This window comes from Bactrocera tryoni, unplaced genomic scaffold (assembly GCF_016617805.1).
Source record: "Bactrocera tryoni isolate S06 unplaced genomic scaffold, CSIRO_BtryS06_freeze2 scaffold_7, whole genome shotgun sequence".
NCBI lineage: Eukaryota > Metazoa > Arthropoda > Insecta > Diptera > Tephritidae > Bactrocera > Bactrocera tryoni.
In genome coordinates, this window is record NW_024396366.1 from 2106227 (window position 1) to 2128021 (window position 21795).

The window sequence follows — 21795 nt, forward strand, 5'->3', positions numbered from 1 at the left end:
ACTGATTTTGATCCTCTGGTTGACGTTTTGCACCTAAAGACCCTTTTGATTCTTGCAAAAGTATAATGTCTTCGGTTCGACCCGAATTTAGCCCTTTATTTCTTGTTTTTATTTATATTGTTTTATTATTTATTTTACCATAATATGAGCTAAGACTTTCTGACACCTATTTTTTGGAATCTATTAGAAAAACTGTCCTATTTAATTTTTTATGAAATAAATTATTTGTTCAATTCACAACCTGTCGTAAAGCATCGTAAAATCGTAAAATTATAAATTTTTACACTTGTTTTTTTTTTATAATTTTACGATTTTACGATGCTTTACGACAGGTTGTGAATTGCTCAATTGATAAAAAAAATTTTGTGTTATCTTTTAATGCCAATATTCGAATACATAAAAATTAATGTGAAAGAACTGTGTGGATTTTATTTCATTTCAAATGCATTTGCTGATCATGAGCAAAGATTTTGTCTGGCTAGTGTATATGTATGTACATATCATTAAAAAAAATATCTAGAAAAATAAGAATGTCATCGTCTTATGGGAGAGGACGTTTTTTTTTAAGATTTATTAAGTGTTTTAGAACGATTCCGATGTTGTTAGTGCCGTTAGGATTCTGTTAGATGATATGTTGGAAGTTTCTTTATGTTTCTTATTCGTCATTGATTAATATAATGTATTACAAAAGAGAAATTTCTAATTTTAATTATATTTTTTATTTTATTTTAGAAACAATAAGTTGTATTATCCACATTATATGTAAATATATATAAACCCATTTATTATTATTTTATTTTTATATTTACAATATTTAAATGTATTAAATTATATAACGTGTGTGCTTATATGTACAATATTTTGTTATAGTGAAACGGAGCGGTATAAGAAAATAAAATGGCAAGATGTTCGCGTTGGTGACTTAGTTCATTTATCGAATAATGAAACGGTACCAGCAGACATATTACTTTTAAGAACTAGCGACTTGCATGGCGCCTGTTACATCGACACTTGCGATTTAGATGGTGAAACCAATCTTAAACGACGAGAAGTAAATATTTCTTATTCAGTTATTTTTTTGCATAACTAGATAATGTCGTTATTAGGTTGTTCGGGGTTTCACCGATAAACAGAATATGTTTACCCCGAGCAAATTCGTGAGCCGTATTGAAGCTGACGCGCCCACCACCAAACTTTACAGATTCCATGGAGCCTTAATACATCCGACAGGGGAGCGTGTTCCCATTGCAACCGAAAACTTGCTTCTAAGGGAGAGCCGCTTGAAGGTGATTTTTTTATATTTTATTCTTGAAATCATCATTGAATACCTTTAAATTGTTACATTTCAGAACACTGATTTCATTGAAGGAATCGTTGTATATACAGGTCACGAAACCAAATCAATGCTTAACAACAGTGGGCCTCGATATAAACGTTCGCAAGTCGAACAGCAGATGAATATTGATGTGATATGGTAAATTTAACTCTTAATTATAATCGATAACTCTAGGGATATAGTTTTTGGTTTTTCGGAAACGAGATTGCAAGTGACTATAGGACTATAATATAGTTTTGAGAGGAAAGTAAATGATTAATAGTGTTGAAAAAATACCTATTTGTTTCTTATGCATCAAAATTGCCAATAATAGATGTATATTTAAAAGACCAACTAAAACTAAAAATTTTTAGATATCACTTTACTATTTAATTTAAGAAGTCTTCAAAGTTTCTTCTTCTTTTCATTCCTTGCCAAACATAAGTTGAAAGTTGTATTATTCTATCTTCTTGCTCATAAATATGGAAGGACTAAGTTCGGCTGTTATCCAAACTTTTATAATCTTGCATTTGGCGCGTTTTATATAGACAAAACTTAATATTAAAGAAGTAAGGAAGAGCTAAGTTCGAGTGTAGCAAAACATTTTATACTATCGCAATTTTGAAAAATCATAATGTTAGGGTTGTCAACACTAAACAACGTTATTTATAAAAAAATATTCACTTACTTTCATTTCAATATCACACATATTGATCGACGTTAACGGTTTAAAGTCAGGTGGAAAGTCCGAAATCACTGTATGAGAAATATTGGGACTTGGAGAAGGTCAGGTATAATTGTATTAACGTGTGCCATTAATCAAGTAAACTCGAGGAAATGCTTCCGTGTGATTTTAGGAAAAATCTGCTAGAATGACAAAAATCGTTTATTATATACATACATATGTATGGTAGGTATTTATGATAATTTGTGAAGTTTTTTATTGAATCATAAAATACATAAGAGAGGGTTATTTATGAAATAACAGATGGGGCAAACGGCTTAAAGGGCTTTCTATACATATGCGTACAAGTTTGTAAAAAATTTCCTTGATTATTCTGCATAAATGTGAGTGAATTTCATTGAAGCAATGCTGAATCTCATCCTTTAAAGCACGCGTGGATGTAGGCTTGTTGCAATAGACTTGTGATTTTAAATAACAATAATACATAATACAAATAAATCTAATGGTGTTAAATCCCCTCATTTTCAAAAAAATATGGTTAAAATTTGCCTCCAGCTCAAAATCCATACCAAACACTGGCACATTTTGAATGCATTTCGAACAGCGGCCACCAAATTTTGATAATTTTTAAAATATTGTACGGCAATGAAGACATAGCAACCTGTTTTTTTACTTTTAAGAATAAACTGACAGCTGTCGTTTTTTTATTTTTGTTTTTTTAACATAAATTGCGACAAATTTTAATATTTCGTTAATTTGCGGACACCCTTTATATATTACACGTTCTCTTAATTTCGGTGATTCCGTGAAGTGATATAGTAAATTGAACTATTCGTTCACTTCATTTTGCTAACATATCTTCTAAAACAACCCATACATACGGTATAAATTCCATCAGTACTTTGAAATTCATGGCATGACGTCATATTACCAATATCCACTGGGTGAGTTTCATAACGATGCCTAACATTCTGACTTTACTATATATCGATTTTCAAATTAGTGAAAGAGATATATTTGAGCTAAGGGTAGTATTGTCCGGATTTCACCCAGCACACATTGTTTTTGGAGATAAACGCTCTGTTAATTTCGTTAAGATATCTCATATATTAACCGGTATATACAGTAGAAAGTCAAACGCAAGTTCGAAAATCTTTACATTATGTCGATGCACATTAGGTATATGAGAGTTTTTATTAAAAAAAAAAAAAAACAAATGCCCCCCTCTTTTGATTCTCTGTATTAAATTGTAGTTTTGTATCTTAATTAGAGCTTAGAGTTTTCACTTTGTATCCTTTCGATTAACAGTTTTTTGTGAGCATGGAAAAAATCTGAATGCGTTCATCTGCAATACTAAACTAGTCTAAATTTCATCAAGATATCTCAACTTTTACTGAAGTTAACGCTGCACAGACGGACATCTTTCGTTTCATCATCTCGATGTTGATTATATATTTATAACTCGATATCTATCTTAGTTAGTTTTAGGTGATACAAATAACCGTTATGTGAACAAAACTTGTATATTCTATAGCAATATGTTGAGAGATTAAAAAAGTATTTAATTGTGTAAACCTTTTAATCAACGATTTTATCACAAGAAGTGAGTACATAAAAGTATTTTCTCTAACTTAAGCATAAGTGTACTACATTTCTCTCCTAACACATATCTAATTATCAGATTTCAACGCATTTCAATAAATTCATATTTGAAACTTAAATCGTGAGGTACCAATGACTAGAGATCTTTCTCACTAATTGAATTAGAAAATATTTTAGCTAGAAAACAAACACAGTATTCGACTGCTAAACTTTACTAAATGTTACAGATTTAGAAAAATTATGTTAAGATTAACATTCTTAAATCTACAAATTCTTTTCTTCACATATTTTTATACAAAATTAATATTAAAAAATGTCGTTCAGTAAAACAGATCGGGCATGTTTGCATGCATCGAACAGTACACATCCATAACACCTTTTTCTTGTCTCTATATTTTTCATAAATGGTATTGACGATCTTCCATTTGTACTATTCTATTTGGTTTTTAGTTGGTTTCTGCAAGACTCAAACTACTATTATAAAAAATCTACAGAGAAATTAAAAATCAAATATTTCGTTCTTATAGAAGCTTCCACGTTTATGGATTAGTGCTAAACATGAACTTATAATATTTTATAATATTATTAAATTTTATATTTTAAATAGAAATTTGTCTATTTCTATTAGGTGTGTGATAATTTTACTGATATTATGTATTGTGGGCGCAGTTGGCTGCAAAATGTGGTTAAGCTCTTTTGAGCAATTTCCTGTACCATATCTACCTTTTGATGTTCACCCAAGCTACGAAGGTCTCTTGACTTTTTGGACATACATTATAATATTGCAGGTGATGATTCCATTGTCTTTGTATGTTACTATTGAATTATGCAAAATTCTGCAAGTATACCACATTCACAACAACATTGACTTGTATGACGAGGATACAAATAAAAAAACAGAATGCCGTGCGATGAACATAACTGAAGAGTTGGGGCAAATACAGCATATATTTTCAGATAAGACAGGAACGCTGACTGAAAATAAAATGCTATTTCGACGATGTGTTGTCAATGGCATAGACTATGGTCATCCCCCTTCAGAGCTGGAACGATTGCACTCAAAGCCTGGAATACCAGCACCACCGGTGATAACTAATTCCACATTATTAAATGATATGCTAGAGTTGATAAATTCTGGTCAGTATTTGTCATCAAATGCCCAAAGGCTACAAGAATTTCTTTTGGTAATGGCGATTTGCAATACGGTGATTGTAAGTGCCACACCACATCATGATTTGATGAATGCCAGTGGCATAATTGAAGTTCAAGGAGCAGCCAACAATGATTCAGTAATGCTAAAAAGTAAGTGTTGTTAATAATGTTTCTCAATTCTACATATAAAATTGAATAATTTCAGATGTAAAAGACAACCATATTCCTTTACAACATATAACACAAACAGATTCATCCCCTACATCATTAACTAAAGCTAATAATAATTTAGCATCTGCTATACCAATTGATCGTTATACTCGCTTAGCTGAATCACGTTCAGTAACACCATCACCACCACCAAACCTTGCCTATGTTTTGCCAACGCATACACATATTCCATCGTTATCCCCAATAAGCAGCTCAGCAGAGACTACACCTACTTCTGATTCACCTCCTATGAAAATGAAGTCATTTTCAAATAGCATATCACCGACAGGGCGAGCGAAAGCAGTGATAAACTCCAAAATAACTAGCCTTACCTCATTCTTGAATGTAAAGGTTCAGGCAAAAAAATATACAAACAAGTTAAAGTAAGTAAGTAACACACATATTAAAAATATATTAAAACTATTTTACTTGTCAGTCAAACAAAAATTCAGCAATCATTTAAAACGGCCAACGGTAGACCGTTGTATGAAGCTGAGAGTCCAGATGAACTAGCGCTTGTAAATGCTGCTTATAGTTATGACTGCTGTTTAGTCAATCGAAGTCCAAATCATATACTAGTTAGCATTCCTAATTCTGGAATGGTGGAGTATGAAGTTCTAAAAATTTTGCCATTTGATTCGAGCCGCAAGTGCATGTCAATTGTTGTGCGCCGAACAGGAACACAAGAAATAGTGCTTTACACAAAGGGCGCTGACAGCTCTATTATACCCGTATTAGTACCGTGCGCTCCAAATACGACAGAGGGTATTAGATTTTCGATAAATTAAAAAAAAAATATAATAATGTTTACCAAACGTTTTGTGATAGGTTTAATGCGAGAAAAAACTCAACAGCAGTTGGACCGTTATGCTCGTGACGGTTTGCGTATATTAGTTATGGCAAAACGAACATTGAATTCCGCCGAATATACAGAATGGTGGGCACACCACCAAGAAATTGAAATGTCGTTGGAGAATAGAGAACGACGCATTCGTGATTCTTTTGCGAAGCTGGAATGTAATTTGACATTACTAGGTGCTACAGGAATTGAAGATAGACTTCAAGATGGTGTTCCGGAAACGTTAGCTGCTCTGATTTCGGCTGGTATATCGGTGTGGGTGTTAACTGGCGATAAGCCAGAAACGGCAATAAATGTTGCTTATTCTGCAAAACTTTTTACTCAACAGATGGAGTTATTGCGGTATGTTCATCTTCTTATTATTATTATATATGTACATAATATAAACTGCTCGAATGTGATGTGACTTCATGTATTGCTGACATGTACAGTCCATAACAATAAGAAATAATATTAAATTAAAACGTAATATAAAAAAGTAAATATAAAACAGCACTTTAATTCGTGATAAAATTAGTTTAGTTTTATTTTAGATAAATTATAAAAATACAATAATTTCTATTATTATTATAAAATTTAATTAATTTGTATTGTCGTGGGAACAGAAGAATTTGTGTTGCTATTAATTTAAAGTTGTGGTTAATATTTTGAGAGAACCAGCGATATTGGAAAAAATAAGTCGTAAAGTATCAGGAACTCATTAGTAAATCCCAAGACCTACGGGAAAGCGCTCATTCTTTACACAAACCAAGAAAAAATAAGCTATTGGACGTGTTGCGTTAAATTCAATTCTAAAAGTTTCAAAAATGCAAAAAAAGAGCGTAGAAAATATTTGTGAAAAGAGTTTTTAAAAATTTTTCTTCTTATAAGGTCTTTAAAAGCTATGAAGGCTCCTCCCAATATGAAATATGATCTTTTCATAGAACTTATGTATTTTTTCCAAGTAAAAATAATAATTTTCAGTCTCTTTTTGTCTCACTGCTTGGAGTATTTTTAATTTATACTAAAATTGTTTAAATATTTCACGTACTCTCGTACAATCCAATTTTTATTGTGGACTAGAATATGCTAAAAAAAATGGAAGGTATTTGATTCAAACATTTTTTTTTATTGATTATGAGGTAAAATTATTTCATAGCGCTGCTTTAAATTTAATCCTAATTTATTATTATGTTCAGTCTAACGGCTCGCTCTCGTGATGCTGCGGAAAGTGCAATCAATTTCTTCTTAGCTGATTTGGATACCAGCAAATCAATATATGATACTCATACCCGACTGAAAACACGTGCTTTGGTTGTCGACGGCAAAACTTTGACTTTTATCCTGGATTTACGGTAAGTATTTGTTAATAGTAATATGTGTAGAAAGTTAAAAACATTGTAGCATTATTATTGATATGCAGCATATCTTGTTTAATGTATTTGGATTTGAGCTTGGAAGTCTCGTTGGCATTCTTAAATAAAAGCATAAATTAAATATAAACTTTTACAACTAAAAAACAAAATGTTTCAAAATTTTTTGGGATTAAAAATCTAAAGTGAAGTACTCATTTTTGTAAAATTTTCCCTAATATCTTTATTAGTTTTTAAAACTGTGTTATCTGGGCATTAGGCGTGGTTGTATCACATAAAGATTACAGGATAATGTTATTCACCAAATTTAAAATAGGCTGAGTAGTCCCCCGACGAATGGAATTTGATCTATTAGTGGGTGCTCCCGTACCATTTTTTGCTTTAAAATATAATATAACGTTCCTTAAGTCAGATATTGAACTTCAAAACGTACATTTTCACAAAGTATGATAAGGTTCTAGAAGGACTTATTTACAGCAAGCTCGTCCGCATTCAAATAATTTAAACCCCAGATGCCCCTCCCTACTAAAATGATACAATTAATTTCTGTTTTAGTATTAGGTTTTCGATTAGTGGTGTTTTGTGGGCGTCGCAATCTAATTGGTTGTGTTGCCCTTCTACAATGCTAAGATATTTTAATTCTTAGTTCAGTTATCGCTTACACGGACATACAGATAGACATGTGTAATTTATCTTATCCTGATATTTTTGATATACATATATGTATATGCATATAAAGTATTTTTAAGTGTTATACCATTAGATGGATAAAACTATTATATAAACATAAACACAATATGAGTTTTACTGGAAGAGACAGTTTGCTGAAAAAATGTCACCGTGTTGTATAAATAAGAAACGGTTATTATTAAACATGTTTCATTTATAATTTGATATTTCACGAAATGCTTAAATAAACTTCAGACAAATCGAAAGCCTTTGCATTATACTCCAAAGCTCCAAACTTATGTAGAGTAAACGAGTTTATTTAATTATTTTTAATATGATAAAATCATTAATTTAAAAAATAATTTTTCACAAAATTATTAAAAAGTTTATTTTGCACTGCAAATTATTTTGCAGATCGAAACTTATAAGACCTTTCCTGAAATTGGCTAAAAGCTGTGCATCTGTGTTGTGTTGCCGTTCGACACCTCTTCAGAAAGCATATCTTGTTAAAGTGGTAAAAGAAGAGTTGCGTCTATGTACCTTGGCGATTGGTGATGGTGCGAATGATGTGTCAATGATACAGGTTTAGTGAACTTCAGATATATATAATCATTTATTGTTCATATGTCTTTGTAAAGATGGCAGATGTTGGCGTTGGTATTTCCGGTCAAGAGGGTATGCAAGCTGTTATGGCCGCTGATTTTACGTTATCACGCTTTCGCTACTTAGAACCTTTATTGTTAGCTCATGGATACTGGTGTTACGATCGTTTGTCGCGTATGATACTTTATTTCTTCTACAAAAATGCTGTAAATATTTTATAGGTTTTTGATTTTTTTATATTTACCCTAATTTTTTCTAAGGCGTTCGTGTTCCTAATATTTTGGTACCAACTATACTGTGGCTTCTCTGGTTCTGTTATGATGGATCAAATGTATCTGATGTTATATAATTTAATATTTACTTCTTTGCCGCCGCTTGCCATTGGTGTCTACGACAAACGCGTGCCTGAGGATTTTTTACAACAAAATTGTTATTTATACAAACATGTTAGTACGCAAGCACAAAATTTTAAACTATCTTATATGTGTTAGTGTTTAATTTTTCTGTAGGGTCGTTTGGGTCTTGCTTACAAACCGCATGATTTCTGGATAGTGCTATCCGATTCGTTATACCAAAGTTTAGTGGTATTTTTCATTGCCTTATTCGCCTACGCGGAAAGTGATGTTGGCATATGGGAGTTCGGAGCAACCATAACAGCTACCTGTTTATATACGAACTTAGTTCATGGTGCACTCGAAATTAGATCATGGGTATTTTATTTCAATACGTTGTAACTGTAATAAATTTGTTAAATTAGGTAATTTTTTGTTTTTTGTAGACTGTATTACATGTGCTCTCTATTACCATAAGTCTTGGTTCCTTCTATGCTTTTTCTATTATTTATAATGCAACTTGCGTAAACTGTTTTGGACTACCTTCTACTTATTGGGTAATATTTCGCTGTTTAGGCTCTCTAGTGCATTGGCTTGTGATACTTATATCGACATTGGTGGCTGTCTTGCCCAGGTAAGCTATTCACATTGCACCATCGCAATTAATCAAATTCCACAACTGAAATATATTTGTTATTAAATAATGTCACGTGATTTTTATTGCAGGCTGTTGTTTACGACAATTAAAAACTCTTTATTTCCTGACGACAGTGCAGCAGTTTTGTTGCAGAGAAAAAAAGACCGGAGTAGAGGTGAGGGTTTGTTAGTTGCTTGGTCAAGGTCAACATCAGCTTCATCAATTTATAGGTAAAGAACACACAACACACAATGTAACCGACAATTACCTGCTATGCGTTTCCATAGTAAAATATTTGTTGCTTGTTGTAGCTTACTAAGATTTTTTATACATACGTATTTACAAAATGACTGTATAATTTGGTTTCTTTCTTAAAAAAATATAAAAATAAAGTTGTTAAGAAATTCCTTAGACAGATTAAAAAAAAAAACTTTAGTTTCACCTCAGTTAAGTTTGTTTATATTTTGAAATAAATAAAATTTTACTTACATACTTTGACCCAACTTATCATCCATCTTGGGAGAGCAACTTGATATTTTCGAAACTTTGATAATCTCACAACTTTTAAGCCCATTTCCGAACGGCTGATCTACTGAAACTGATCCACAGAAAACGACGGAATTAGAAAGAAAAAAAACGTGTCTATTTGGCTTAGATTTAATCTACACAGGACAGTAAACCCAAAGCTGTATGTATATAATACATATATTCTCCAATATTGTACATATTAAAAGCTTCGGGTACTAATGCCTATAAAAAATAATTTGAATTGAAAAAAGAAAGAAATGTTTTATAAAAACATGTAAAATAATATAGTTTTTTTGTTTTGATTGCAAAAAGCCCAAATATCTTACTACATTCTTTCTTTACTTTGAAGCACTGTAAGGGTCATGGATATAAAGTTTTATACACAAAAATTTAGTATTTAACTCTTTGCACTCGGGGCCATTTTCGCGTGGCGCACCAGCAACTCGAAGCATTTTGTAGCGTATTTGGGTAATTTCTTACCTCTAACTTAATATCTAACTTAAAATGATTACATACATAAAGTAACACATAAAACTTTTATATTTTAATATTAAATGCATTTTTACATATTTAAGAAGATCATTTTTCAAACGTTACTCATTGTAATTTTGACTTCTGACACCTCTCACTTCGTCACTATCGTCACTACTGCTGTTATTCTCTGTATTTTTGAAGCTCTCTGAGTAGAGACGTAATTTCCTCGTTAAGCACCGTGAAATCAAACTTATCTTCACTTGAACTTAATTCGGTATTGCGTTCCATGTTTTAGGGATCAAAAACTTTCAATTCAGTAATCTCTCTGTCATGACTGTCAGGTTCGAACTGATGGCGAAAATGCAGTCCGCTTCGTGGTTGCGGACTAATCCCAGATAAGAAAATTTTATCTCCATCTCCGTTTACACTTCATAGGAGTATGAAAAAGCGTAAGAACCCGCGAAGAAAGTAAAGAAGACATTTAGTCCCGCGTATCGAGTTACCACAGCAAAGCAAGTGGTGAGCGATAGTCACCTCTCGAGTTGCGACAGAGCACACCCCATGGTGAGTGAGAGTCACCTCTCGAATGCAAAGGGTTAAGTTAGTATACTTTTGCAGTATAGTAATATTGGTTGCAAATGTTGTGTGTTTTTTATTTACAATGTTATTCGTTTAACATTTTATTTTAATTTTTCATATTTACCATTTTAATTAGATTACTGCTTTTATTTTAATATATATTTAGTATTTTATGATTGGCCTTCTTTGAATAGGATAAAGAGTGTATTGACAAATGTTTAATTCATATTCATATTTAGATATTGTGTAAGTTCATCCTTTAGGATATTGCATAACATCGTAGACATTATCTTATGTTTATTAATAGTTTTACGATTAAAACTGTTATATTAAAAAATTATTTTAAAATTTTCTCAATTGTAAAGCTTTGGATAACTCCCTCGCTTCTATTGTTTTGAAAAACCAGTTTTGATATTATTTAATTATTATCTTATATATTTATATATCATGCTTTTTTTTGTTTTATTTTTCAATAATAACAATATAAAATAAAAAAAAATATTCGAAACAATTACATTACATTTCTAATTAAAATTACAATGACAGTAGTGTATGTATATATCAGCATTATTTAAGTATGGTAATATTGTAATATTTACAGAATCACCGATTATGGGTCTAAGAATCAAATTATAACAACTATTTCTTGATAAACGCTACCGAAGCAGATATTTTATACGACAAAGATTATCATCGGGACATTTAATGCTGATCAATTCTTGGAAAACAAGAAAAAAGAGTTATTGAAATAAATTAATGATGGTGTGAAAGTGTAATACTGATATATACATGGGTGTGACTGAATTATTTAATACATATGTAAGTTCAATAGTATGTTCTAGGTCCGTTTCTGTTATTATGGTAATAGCCTAAGGCTATATTAAAATTTGTACATCCGTATTGAAAGGTCTCCTTAATATACATGTAAATATTTGTATCGTATTCTAGGGTAAATATGTGTAATACTTATATATTTTTAAATTAAATTCATTTGTATTATAACTCCAATTATTTTAGTGAAATATTAACTAAAAATAATTTCTTTCAGTTCTTAGTATATTATAATGATGTATTATGAATTAAATTTCTGGTATTCCATTATAATTTATTTTATTATGAATCATTATCACGGCTCTGTAGAGTATTTTCTGACTGAGTCACAATATGTTATCAATTTATCTAAAAAAGTATTTTCATCAGTTTATTGTTTTAGTTATCAACAACATTTATGTTAACATTCCGAAAACTATGCAGGTTAGGAAAATTATATATATAATGTCAGAATATCCTAAAATTTGATGATTTCTTGAATTTCTATGTAATTCTAACTTCTAGTTTGATTGTTTACTAATACGAAATTCAAATATTGTGGTTTTTGCGGTTTATAATCTTGTTTAAAAATATTAAACTTTTACATGTTCAATTAAAATTAAAGTTTTTATTGCCCTAATTTTATATTACCTTACTTTGCCGTTTTCTGCTCTTATATATAAACATGGCGATTTTTATACTCTTGCAAAATGTTGCTACAAGAGTATAATATTTTTGTTCATCTAACTGTTGTTTGTATCACCTAAAAATAATCGTGCTAAATTAGGTTAAATACATATATATAAATGATCAGGATGATAAGTCGAGTTGAAATCCGAATGACTAGCTGTTTGTCCGTCCATCTGTACAAGCGATAAATTAAGCAATAATTAAGATATACCTATTTCTAATATTATGCATTAATGAAATTGGTTCATGTGTTCAAATGAAAATCTTTAAAGTGCCATAACTAAGTACTAAATTAAGACATAACACTGTAATTTGGATCTTAGTAGCAATGTGAACCCTTGGACTAAAACTTAAAATAGGAAAATGAGCGAGGCCACACCCACCAAGAGGTTTAATATGCATATCCCCTCAATTACTAATGATACAATATCCAAATTTGAGAAATCGCTTAAGCACCCCAATCGACACCGTAAAAATTGATGAAATCAGGCGATAACAGCGCCAACTCGCCATATAATGGTTTCGTTAAAAATCACTAAAAACGCGATACATCAATAAATAAATACTCCAAAGGCATTAAATTTTACTCCTAGGATTATACAAGAGGCATCTATTAGAGCCAGGGTGAAAATTTTGCGATAAGCGGGGCACCGCGCACATTTCGCTTAAAACCCATGTCTGAAGACCTACTCAGCTGATATTTGGTATATAATATTGTCTTCACATTACTATGTTCCACTGTGAAAATGAGCGAAATCGGATTACAACCACGCCTACGTCTCATGTAAGCCAATTTTAAATTCCATCTGATTCTTTCATTTCCAGTGTGCAAATCAATCAACGATGAATATAGGCCAAAACTGAATGTCGGACAAAAAGTTTTCAAGCCCCTAGATACCGAATATGTGGATCAAAGTTCCAATTGCGAACTTTTTATCGAAAATATCGGTCATTCTGTGAGATATATTATAGAAATTCGGAGAGAAACTTTTCTTCGAACAAGAATCCTGAACTCTTTCGCAAAATTTTTTAATATGATTCCTGCAAGTTGCAAGAGTATAAAATCTTCGGTTACTCATTTCCTTACTTGTCTTAATTCATATTTTTCAAAATGAATTTCAAACATTATTTAACTAATATAATTCAATCAGTTCTATATTCTAGATACGTAGCCGACCAATTTTATTCTAATTATTAATTTGTAAAATAAATTAGAAAAAACGGTCAGATGAACCTTAAATATTAATAATTTCGTAATTTATGTTAAAGTATAACAGCATTTGTCTTGTTGTTTGTTTGAACATAGTACTTTTGATGGTAGTATTGTACTTAATTTCAAAAACCACCATTTTCTGACCGTCTAATTTTCTGGCTATAATAAATCTCAGATAGAACGAAATATAAATCTAACAATGAACGAAAAACCGGAGTAATGTGAAAAAACTTTCTTGCTAAGGCTGTGATATGTGCACTCATTAAAAAATTATAATTCTAGATCCTGCTTTTAATTATAAGATTTTCGTCTATGAATTTATGGGAACATATTTAATTTGATTACAATAAAAACAGTTGTAAAATAAAATGTTTTTTAAAATTAAAAAAAAAAAAGTTGTAATGCCTTAGTCCTATTTCTCTTGGTAACTGTACATCTAGCTCTTGACAGTAATGGATATAAATACATTTTTCTGAACTAAAATTCTTTGTAAATACACATAAATATGTATGTACGTATAGGAAAGAGTTGAAGAGCTATGACAAATGTATGTATACAGAGAGTTTAAAGAGAAATTACATATGTATGTGTTTATAAATTAAAGTATTTAAAAAGAAAGAAAAGAAACTCAATATAGATTTAATTCTGTAAATGTGGTATGCTTAATATTATAATATTAATAGTTTTTCAATATTACTAAGCACAATAACACGTACATATGTATTATATCGAAAAGAAATTCTAAAATAGCGAATAGTTTAATTATATTAGTATTAAGTGAAAGCGAATCTTTAGAAGATCTACTATATATAATTAGTAATGCTAATTATCAATGAATAAACTGTTGAATAAATAAAAATAATGTATTTTTAATATAAACTAAATAGTTTTTTTTATTGTATTTAATTATTACAAAAGGGGGTTTCTACTTCGGTTTGATATAACCAAGCTGGGATTATTCGAATTACATTTCCGATTTAATATATAACTAGCATTTAATCCCTTGAATAGGATATTATTAACAATATCATATTACAAAATATATAATATGTAAACAAATCCTATACCGGGATGATCATATATGTATGTGGTGGTGGTGTTCACCCAAATTTTGTCTAATTAACGATTTTAATGCATTTTTATTTTATCAGATTTTGAAATTTTTAGACAAACAATCATAACTGCCGAAATAATTTTTTTTTCAATTTTGACTAGAAATTCTCATCAGAAATTTTCCCTTGAAAATATTAATAGCGGGTATTCTAAATATTGTTCTACCACATTCATGATAATTCCTTGTAACCAAAATATGAGACTAACATATAAATGAACTATGCAACATTCGCATCCGCTCCGAAAAAAGCATCAAAACTGTTTGTTTTTGTATTGATCAACTTTACGCACGGCTTCGGTCAGCTTTCACTGAACGCTGTCAGACAGCGCAACTAGAGTTCACAAACTATCGATGGTGTTGAACAATCCGAACTATCGATGTTGTATGCCAGACTATCAGCGTAGCCGCTGTCTTTTAATTCGCTGAACTATGTCAATATCGTCGTATGTCTCATACAGCGAATCGTTTCATCGAATGCGATATTCGCCATGGCCAACACGCAAAGGACCATAAATCTTCCGCAGAACCTTTCTCTCAAAAACTCTTAACGTCGACTCATCAGATGTTGTCATCGTCCATGCCTCTGCACCATATAGCAGGACGGGGATGGTGACTTATAGAGTTTGGTTTTTGTTCGTTGAGAGAGGACTTTACTTCCCAAATGCCTACTTAGTCCGAAGTAGCACCTGTTGTCAAGAGATATTCTGCGTTGGATTTCGACGCTGACGTTGTTGTTAGTGCTTCGCTGCTTTATCCATTCTGGAGAAAGAAAAACTAACGGCGCTGTTGTTAATGCCAATGATATCAATATCATCGGCGTACGCCAGCAGCTATACACTCTTATAGAAGATGGTACCTTCTCTGTTTAATCTTTCGCACAATACACTCTATAGATCCTTAAATCGTATTTCTTGGATGGCGGTAATGTCAGCCTTCACTCAAACGAGGACACCAACCGGGTAGGCAGCGGCCCAATTAAGGGACCGGACATTCCAAGTGCATGCCCTCAAATCGTAAACCTTAGTTCGTTTGCCATGGTCGTCATCAAAAGGGGGGGTCTCCCATCCTAGGCGGTCTATACTTTTTCATTGGGGGCGTTTTTACGTGGCGGGTCCCAAATCAAGCGCACAAATTTGGGGACTTTAGCTCGCCTTCAAACGGATGTTCTTAGGCTACCGAGATGATACTTGTTGAAAGACCGGAAGTCTTGAGCTGCTTGAGCCATAAGGAAAAGATTCGTTTATGATGATCAGAGAACTTTCCTCACTTGTGTAAGGTAATCCTATGCAAAATATTAATTATCATCTGTGTGGCATCACCGGCACATCAAAAGCAACACTCGATTTTCAACCGCCAAAGTGAACGCAGCCTCCCGTGCGATACTATCTGATTTTTTTAACTAAACTCTAAGTCGTTATAATTACTCATTTTTGATATACATTTAAATAAAATACCATCCTGTGAACATTAAAGTGTCCGAATATCTTAAAACACCCTTTCAAGGATTACTTCACGCGTACAAAAGGTCAAAATGTGTGCTAATACTGTTACCTGTACACAATTTTGAAAACGGTTTCGCGATGATATAGTGATCAAATGTGGAAATTAAAAAGCGGAAAATGTGCTAAACGTTTATTTGTGCATTTTCAAACGAAATTAATTCTGCCATATAACGAAAAGAACACAAGGTTCTTAGTGAAACGCATTTGCATACATATGTGTGAAATACTGCAAAACGTTAAACTGCAGATTTCATAAACCTAAAGTGTATTACAAAAACATCATTTTAAGATATAACTTAACCTACAATTTAAAAGTGAGCATCATCTCGATCATTCGATATAACGGCTAACGGTGCATCATCTTGAACATTCGATTTAACGGCGCGTATGTATATGCAAAAACGAAATACATAATATATAACGAAGTATATAATTTTTGAGTTTATAAAAATGGGAGCTATTGCATCATTGAGTGTAGTGCAATTAAAACGGTAGTTGTCAGAGCGAAATTGCTCAACGTCAGGTACGAAGGCAACACTTATAAGTCGTTTGAGTGAAACGATCGGGTCGGATGAAATCGAAGTCGAAGAGGACGAAAACGAACAAGTTACGGGTAATGATAGTGAACAGTGTGATGACGAAACACAAAAATCGTTACAAAAACAAATGGACGAAATGCGCGGAAATTTAAAAAAAATATGTTGTCATATATGCAAAATTATTCCCAACCTCGAAGTGTGCCAATTGAAAATACAAGCAACATTGAAAATAGAAACGTCAATAATATTTCCCTTTTGCAAATTCGAATGCAGCTGTAACGCGAAACAATTATTCGGTGCGTGAAATAGCAGAAACAATACCAGATTTTGATCCAACAAATGACAGTTCGTTGTCAGAAGTGTAACGAAAGTTGAAATAAAAGAGTATGAAAATAAGAATGTAAACAAAAACGAAAATTCTAATAAGATGTTTGAAGCAAAAAGTGTAAAGTGCTATAATTGCGATGAATTTGGACACATATCGAAAAATTGTCAAAAACCTCAACGTAAACAAAGATGTGAAAAATGTAATAAAGTGCATTCAAGGTATGATTCTCAGTGTAAATCCGAAGCTAAAATACGAAATATATTTTGTGTAAACGATGAACTTTTTAAAGTTGACGCATTATTAAACGGTCAGAAATTAAAAGCATTTATTGATACGGGTGCTCAGTGTAGCATGATTCGGAAATCGTTATGTGAGAAGCTTAATTGCAAATACATAAAGTGTGATATACAAATCAGAGGACTATGTGGTGGTAGTCGAAATGCGAAAGAATCAGTGAAAGCAATTTTAACAATCGATGGCTTTACCATACCAGTTACCTTGTATTTGGTAGACGTTCAATTATTACCTTGTGACATTTTATTCTTCTTCTTCTTAATTGGCGTAGACACCGCTTACGCGATTATAGCCGAGTTAACAACAGCGCGCCAGTCGTTTCTTCTTCTCGCTACGTGGCGCCAATTGGATATTCCAAGCGAAGCCAGGTCCTTCTCCACTTGGTCCTTCCAACGGAGTGGAGGTCTTCCTCTTCCTCTGCTTCCCCCGGCGGGTACTGCGTCGAATACTTTCAGAGCTGGAGTGTTTTCAGCCATCCGGACAACATGACCTAGCCAGCGTAGCCGCTGTCTTTTAATTCGCTGAACTATGTCAATGTCGTCGTATATCTCGTACAGCTCATCGTTCCATCGAATGCGATATTCGCCGTGGCCAATGCGCAAAGGACCATAAATCTTTCGTAGAATTTTTCTCTTGAAAACTCGTAACGTCGACTCATCAGTTGCTGTCATCGCCCAAGCCTCTGCACCATATAGCAGGACGGGAATTATGAGCAACTTATAGAGTTTAGCTTTTGTTCGTCGAGAGAGGACTTTACTTTTCAATTGCCTACTCAGTCCGAAGTAGCACCTGTTGGCAAGAGCAATCCTGCGTTGGATTTTCAGGCTGACATTGTTGGTGGTGTTAATGCTGGTTCCTAAATAGACGAAATTATCTACAACTTCAAAGTTATGACTGTCAACAGTGACGTGAGAGCCAAGTCGCGAGTGCGACGACTGTTTGTTTGATGACAGGAGATATTTCGTTTTGCCCTCGTTCAATACCAGACCCATTTTCTGTGCTTCCTTGTCCAGCCTGGAGAAAGCAGAACTAACGGCGCGGGTGTTGAGGTCGATGATATCAATATCGTCGGCATACGCCAGCAGCTGTACACTCTTATAGGAGATGGTACCTTCTCTGTTTAGTTCTGCAGCTCGAACTATTTTCTCCAGAAGCAGGTTGAAAAAGTCGCACGATAGGGAGTCGCCTTGTCTGAAACCTCGTTTGGTATCGAACGGCTCGGAGAGGTCCTTCCCGATCCTGCCGGAGCTTTTCGTGTTGCTCAACGTCAGTTTACACAGCCGTATTAGTTTTGCGGGGATACCAAACTCAGACATCGCGGCATAAAGACAGCTCCTTTTCGTGCTGTCGAAAGCAGCTTTGAAATCAACGAAGAGGTGGTGTGTGTCGATTCTTCTTTCACGGGTCTTTTCCAAGATTTGGCGCATGGTGAATATCTGGTCGGTTGTTGATTTTCCAGGTCTGAAGCCACACTGATAAGGTCCAATCAGTTTGTTGACGGTGGGCTTTAATCTTTCACACAATACGCTCGATAGAACCTTATATGCGATGTTGAGGAGGCTAATCCCACGGTAGTTGGCGCAGATTGTGGGGTCTCCTTTTTTATGGATTGGGCATAGCACACTTAAATTCCAATCGTTGGGCATGCTTTCGTCCAACCATATTTTACAAAGAAGCTGATGCATGCTCCCTATTAGTTCTTCGCCGCCGTGTTTGAATAGCTCGGCCGGTAGTCCGTCGGCCCCCGCCGCTTTGTTGTTCTTGAGGCGGGAAATTGCTATTCGAACTTCTTCATGGTCGGGTAATGGAACGTCTTCTCCATCGTCATCGATTGGGGAATCGGGTTCTCCTTCTCCTGGTGTTGTGCGTTCACTGCCATTCAGCAGGCTGGAGAAGTGTTCCATCCATAATTTAACTATGCTCTGGGCATCAGTGACTAGATCACCTTTGGGGGTTCTAAAAGAGGATGCTCCGGTCTTGAAACCTTTTGTAAGCCGCCGCATTTTTTCGTAGAATTTTCGAGCATTACCCCTGTCGACCACCTTATCAAGCTCTTCGTACTCACGCATTTCGGCCTATTTCTTCTTCTGTCTGCAAATGCGTCTCGCTTCCCTCTTCAACTCTCGGTATCTATCCCATCCCGCACGTGTAGTGGTCGATCGTAACGTTGCGAGGTAGGCAGCCGGTTTTCTCTCCGCTGCGACACGGCACTCCTCGTCGTACCAGCTGTTCTTTTGCTCTTTCCGAAAACCAATGGTTTCGGTTGCAGCTGTACGTAAGGAATTTGAAATGCCGTCCCACAGTTCCCTTATACCGAGTTGTTGACTAGTGCTCTCAGAGAGCAGGAGTGCAAGCCGAGTAGAAAATCGTTTGGCTGTCTGTTGTGATTGCAGCTTCTCGACGTCGAACCTTCCTTGTGTTTGTTGGCGTGCGTTTTTTGCTGCACAGAGGCGAGTGCGAATCTTAGCTGCATCAAGATAGTGGTCCGAGTCGATGTTAGGACCTCGGAGCGCACGCACATCTAAAACACTGGAGACGTGTCTTCCATCTATCACAACATGATCGATCTGGTTGGTAGTTTTTCGATCCGGAGACAGCCAGGTAGCTTGATGAATCTTCTTATGCTGGAATCTAGTATTATTTCGGGCCCCGGTGAAGTCAATCAGCCTCAACCCATTTGGGGATGTTTCCTCGTGGAGGCTGAATTTACCGACCGTAGTGCCAAATATACCTTCTTTGGCCACCCTGGCGTTAAAGTCGCCAAGCACGATTTTGACATCGTGGCGGGGGCAGCTCTCATAAGCGCGCCCCAAGCGCTCATAGAAGGCATCTTTAGTGACATCGTCCTTCTCTTCCGTCGGGGCGTGGGCGCAAATCAGCGATATGTTGAAGAACATCGCTTTGATGCGGATTGTGGCTAGACGTTCATTCACCGGAGTGAATTATAGTACTCGGCGACGGAGTCTCTCTCCCACCACGAATCCAACACCAAACTTGCGCTCCTTTATATGGCCACTGTAGTAAATGTCACAAGGACCTACTCGTCTCTGTCCTTGTACCGTCCATCGAATTTCTTGGACGGCGGTGATGTCAGCCTTTATTTTTGCGAGGACATCAACCAGCTGGGCAGCGGCACCTTCCCAATTAAGGGTTCGGACATTCCAGGTGCATGCCCTCAAATCGTAGTCCTTATTCCGTTTGCCATGGTCGTCATCAAAAGGGGGTCTCTCATCCGAGGCTGTTTAAACTTTTTCATTGGTATTGTTTTTTTTTACGGCCCCTTTATAATTAAGCAAGTGCTTGGTAAAGATCGTTATTTACTTGAAGACTTGTCAGGAGCAGACCTAACGTCACGTCACTATACTTCAATTTACGCATCCGATAAGATAAAGTCATGGTGTCAACTTTCTCCCAATTTTGAAGACAAGAGCGATGAAGCCGATGATGAAAGCGACGAGCATAGCGAAGGCGCTATACATTGCCAGGATAGCCGACTGTAAGGTAACCCTATGCAAAATATTAATTATCATCTGTGTGGCTTCACCGGCACATCAAAAGCAACACTCGATTTTCAACCGCCAAAGTGAAAGCACCTCCCGTACGATACAATCTGATTTTTTTAACTAAACTCTGTGTCATTATAATTACTCATTTTTAATATACATTTAAATAAAATACCATCCTGTGAACATTAAAGTGTCCGAATATCTTAAAATACCCTTTCACTTGCGTAAACTTCTTCACATGACCCCATCTTCCGAGTAATACCTACATATGTACGTGTTAGTGAAATTGACATTTTCTTAAATACCTTTTATTTTTTCAACTTGACAAGATTGTTTATTAATGTCAAAGTGGAGCTGAAGTGCGCCTATTCGTTTCGTTTCCACATTAATATAAACAACCAAACGATTTCAGCTTTAAGTGTGCTAATTTTTGCTTAAAAAACTTAAATAAAAGTAAAATTTATATTTATTTCAATGTTGACAGTGTAATTTTCAATATGTCGAGTGAGGAATATGAGAAAACTGTGTTAACGCATTGGAATAAAATGTATTATTTATACAAAAAATTGGACTTTTAAATGTCAATATTTTAAAAACTATAAGTCTCAGCCATATTTATATATATTCTTTATCTGGGGAGTCTCCTCTCCCCATTTATAGGAGAATTCAAACTATGACCGCCAATGTAATCGGAATCGTGCCTTCGTTAGCAGCAACTTCAACCCTGGACAAATTTTTAACAAAAATAACAAAAGGTAATCATAAATTGTTCAATGTACATGTATGTTTTACTAATTAATTT

At 34.1% G+C, this 21795-nt stretch overlaps 2 protein-coding genes across 4 annotated transcripts in view; both read left to right on the plus strand.

Annotated features, from left to right (window-relative positions):
- The window catches only part of LOC120781856 (phospholipid-transporting ATPase VA), a 59318-nt gene extending 46746 nt beyond the window's left edge, over positions 1 to 12572 (plus strand). Inside the window, exons 2-16 of one of the 3 annotated variants that reach the window (XM_040114074.1) lie at positions 871 to 1051; positions 1107 to 1286; positions 1350 to 1474; positions 4231 to 4904; positions 4960 to 5347; positions 5401 to 5729; positions 5793 to 6165; positions 7002 to 7157; positions 8259 to 8427; positions 8483 to 8653; positions 8708 to 8893; positions 8957 to 9157; positions 9226 to 9413; positions 9506 to 9646; positions 11599 to 12572. In XM_040114074.1, the coding sequence (XP_039970008.1) occupies positions 871 to 1051; positions 1107 to 1286; positions 1350 to 1474; positions 4231 to 4904; positions 4960 to 5347; positions 5401 to 5729; positions 5793 to 6165; positions 7002 to 7157; positions 8259 to 8427; positions 8483 to 8653; positions 8708 to 8893; positions 8957 to 9157; positions 9226 to 9413; positions 9506 to 9646; positions 11599 to 11647 (3511 nt within the window). In that variant the 3' untranslated portion in view covers positions 11648 to 12572. Of the gene's footprint in view, positions 1 to 870; positions 1052 to 1106; positions 1287 to 1349; positions 1475 to 4230; positions 4905 to 4959; positions 5348 to 5400; positions 5730 to 5792; positions 6166 to 7001; positions 7158 to 8258; positions 8428 to 8482; positions 8654 to 8707; positions 8894 to 8938; positions 9158 to 9225; positions 9414 to 9505; positions 9647 to 11598 lie in introns of those variants that run through there. The other 2 variants (XM_040114075.1, XM_040114076.1) reach the window with 2 other exon arrangements.
- Positions 12573 to 13227: 655 nt separating this feature from the next.
- Positions 13228 to 17230, plus strand: LOC120781505. Its single transcript, XM_040113728.1, has 3 exons — positions 13228 to 13281; positions 16822 to 16939; positions 17139 to 17230. The coding sequence occupies exons 1-3, from the start codon at positions 13228 to 13230 to the stop codon at positions 17228 to 17230; spliced, it is 264 nt and encodes an 87-aa protein (XP_039969662.1).
- The last annotated feature ends 4565 nt before the right edge of the window (positions 17231 to 21795 follow it).